We start from the raw sequence: 2,142 nt of genomic DNA on the forward strand, positions 1-2,142 counted from the left end.
CCCCCCCCAAATACCCAGGGGACCTGCAGGCACAAGGGGATAAGGGGATGCAGGGAGCCCCGATGCCCTGGGGGTGCTAAACCCACCCGTCCTGGGCTCGGAGGGGCAGGGATGTACTCTTGAAGAGTTTGACCCTGGTTGTCCCCAGAAGGTCCAGCGTGTCCCCCCTGGCCAGAGGAGTGCAGCGAGACTGGTGGGAAGAAGGGACACGTCCATATCCCACCTGCCCTGCACAGCCCCCCCGGCCCCCTCCGACCGACCCAAGGCCGTGTCCCAGCCGTGTCCCAGCCCCGGGGGTGGGGAGCAAGCTCGAGCATCCCTGCTGGCCACCCAACCGCTGCCTCAGCCGAGGAGGGAGGATGAGGAGGGACAAGCAGTGGTGGGTGGGGATGCGACGCAGCCCCACGCTCACAAGGTGCTGGGCAGGCCATCCTGGAGCCAACAGCAACGGTGCCGGCTCCTGCTCGCGGCTCGGGGGGGGCGGCCCCCTCTGACCGACCCAAGGCCATGTCCCAGCCGTGTCCCAGCCCCGGGGGTGGGGAGCAAGCTCGAGCATCCCTGCTGGCCACCCAACCGCTGCCTCAGCCGAGGAGGGAGGATGAGGAGGGACAAGCAGTGGTGGGTGGGGATGCGACGCAGCCCCATGCTCACAAGGTGCTGGGCAGGCCATCCTGGAGCCAACAGCAACGGTGCCGGCTCCTGCTCGCGGCTCGGGGGGAGCGACGCCTGCCCTGACCCCCCCGGCCAGCGCTTTGGGCAGCAGTTATGGAGTCCACGGCATCACTTGAGGCAAAACCTGATCCTGGGCCCAACAGCCCCAGCAGCCTCTCCCGGGGTTGGGGCGACTGGGGAGCCGTGCCAGCAGGGACCATGCTGCCTCCCTGGGAGCCACAGGCAACGGTCCCCATCCTCATCCCCATCCTCGTCCCCATCCCCATCCTCATCCCCGTCACTGCACAGCACAGGATTTCCTCATTGCATCCCCATCCCGCTCCCCGTGCTGCTCCCACCCATGTGGGGCCATCACGCAGGAGAGGTCATCACCAGGGGAGAAGAAGCCACCCTTACCTTTCTGGAGGTGGATGATGTCTGGGAAGTTGGAGAGGAGCCCTTGGTACAAAGAGAGAGTGTCCAGCATGAGGAACAGGTCGTTCTTGGGCTGCTCGGCGAACATCTCCCCCACGGTCTCGTATGTCTTGCCCGTGTGGGAGATGGCGTTGTTGAGGGCGTCCGAGCTGTAGGGGGGGTCCATGTGGAAGGAGTGGCTGATGGCTTGGAAAGCATTGCCCAGCTTCTGGAACTCCTTCCGGAAGCCCCCCACGTGCTTGCGCACCAGCTCCGAGGCCACGTTGGTCAGCTGCAGGACGCTGTCGTCCATCTTCTTGCTGAAAGCCTTGAAGGCGTCCACGCGGTCCTCCACGTCCTGCAGGTCCTGGTGCTCCGTGGGGATCTGGATGGTGAGGAGGAAGCTGGCGCCCACCATCTCGTCCTTCTCTGCCCGGCGTTTGCCCAGCTTCCACTGCTTCTCGTCGCGGCAGCAGAGGAAGTGCTGGAAGCCCTCGTACTGGGAGAGGACGGGGTGGCTGGTCATATGGTCCATCCAGAGGATCAGCCGCCGCTTGCGCTTCTCGATGAAGTCCTCCTCGAAGCGCCCGGTGGCCTGCTTCTCGGGCAGATGGGGCACCGAGATGACCGTGAACTTGTGCAGGAGGCGGTTGTAGAGCCAGTCAAAGTGCTTGTACCGCCGGTAGACGGGTGAGTTGATGTTGCTGGGGGTCAGCTTGTAGGAGATGTAGCTCTTGATGCCCTTGAACTTGGTTTGCTTGGTCGGGTCCTCCACGGAGCAGATGAAGGGGTGGGGGTTTGCCCTCCACTGGGGACCTTTGGAGCCCATCTCGATGCAGTACGCCTCGGCGATCTTGGACATCAGGGGCACGTCGCCCAGGATGAAGGCTTCCACCCCGGAGCGGACGAAGCAGGAGAAGCGGTTGAGGTTCCTCCCCACCACGCTGCCCCTCTTGGAGGCGCTCATGCTGTCCTGCCTCTCCAGCGCCGGCTTGGGACGGTAACCGGCGTGCTCGTGGTGGCCGTACGCTGCCGGGGACTGCCGGGTGGGCGAAGGGTGGCCGGTGGTGCCCGGCG

General features: G+C 65.2%; 1 protein-coding gene across 1 annotated transcript in view; it reads right to left on the reverse strand.

Moving 5' to 3' along the window:
• The window catches only part of SNX33 (sorting nexin 33), a 4,688-nt gene that overhangs the window by 1,533 nt on the left and 1,013 nt on the right, over positions 1-2,142 (reverse strand). The window contains exon 2 of the mRNA XM_009330115.1: positions 1,069-2,142. Coding sequence (XP_009328390.1) covers positions 1,069-2,142 — 1,074 coding nt within the window. The remainder of the gene's footprint in view (positions 1-1,068) is intronic.

This window comes from Pygoscelis adeliae, unplaced genomic scaffold (assembly GCF_000699105.1).
Source record: "Pygoscelis adeliae isolate BGI_AS28 unplaced genomic scaffold, ASM69910v1 Scaffold298, whole genome shotgun sequence".
Lineage (NCBI taxonomy): Eukaryota > Metazoa > Chordata > Aves > Sphenisciformes > Spheniscidae > Pygoscelis > Pygoscelis adeliae.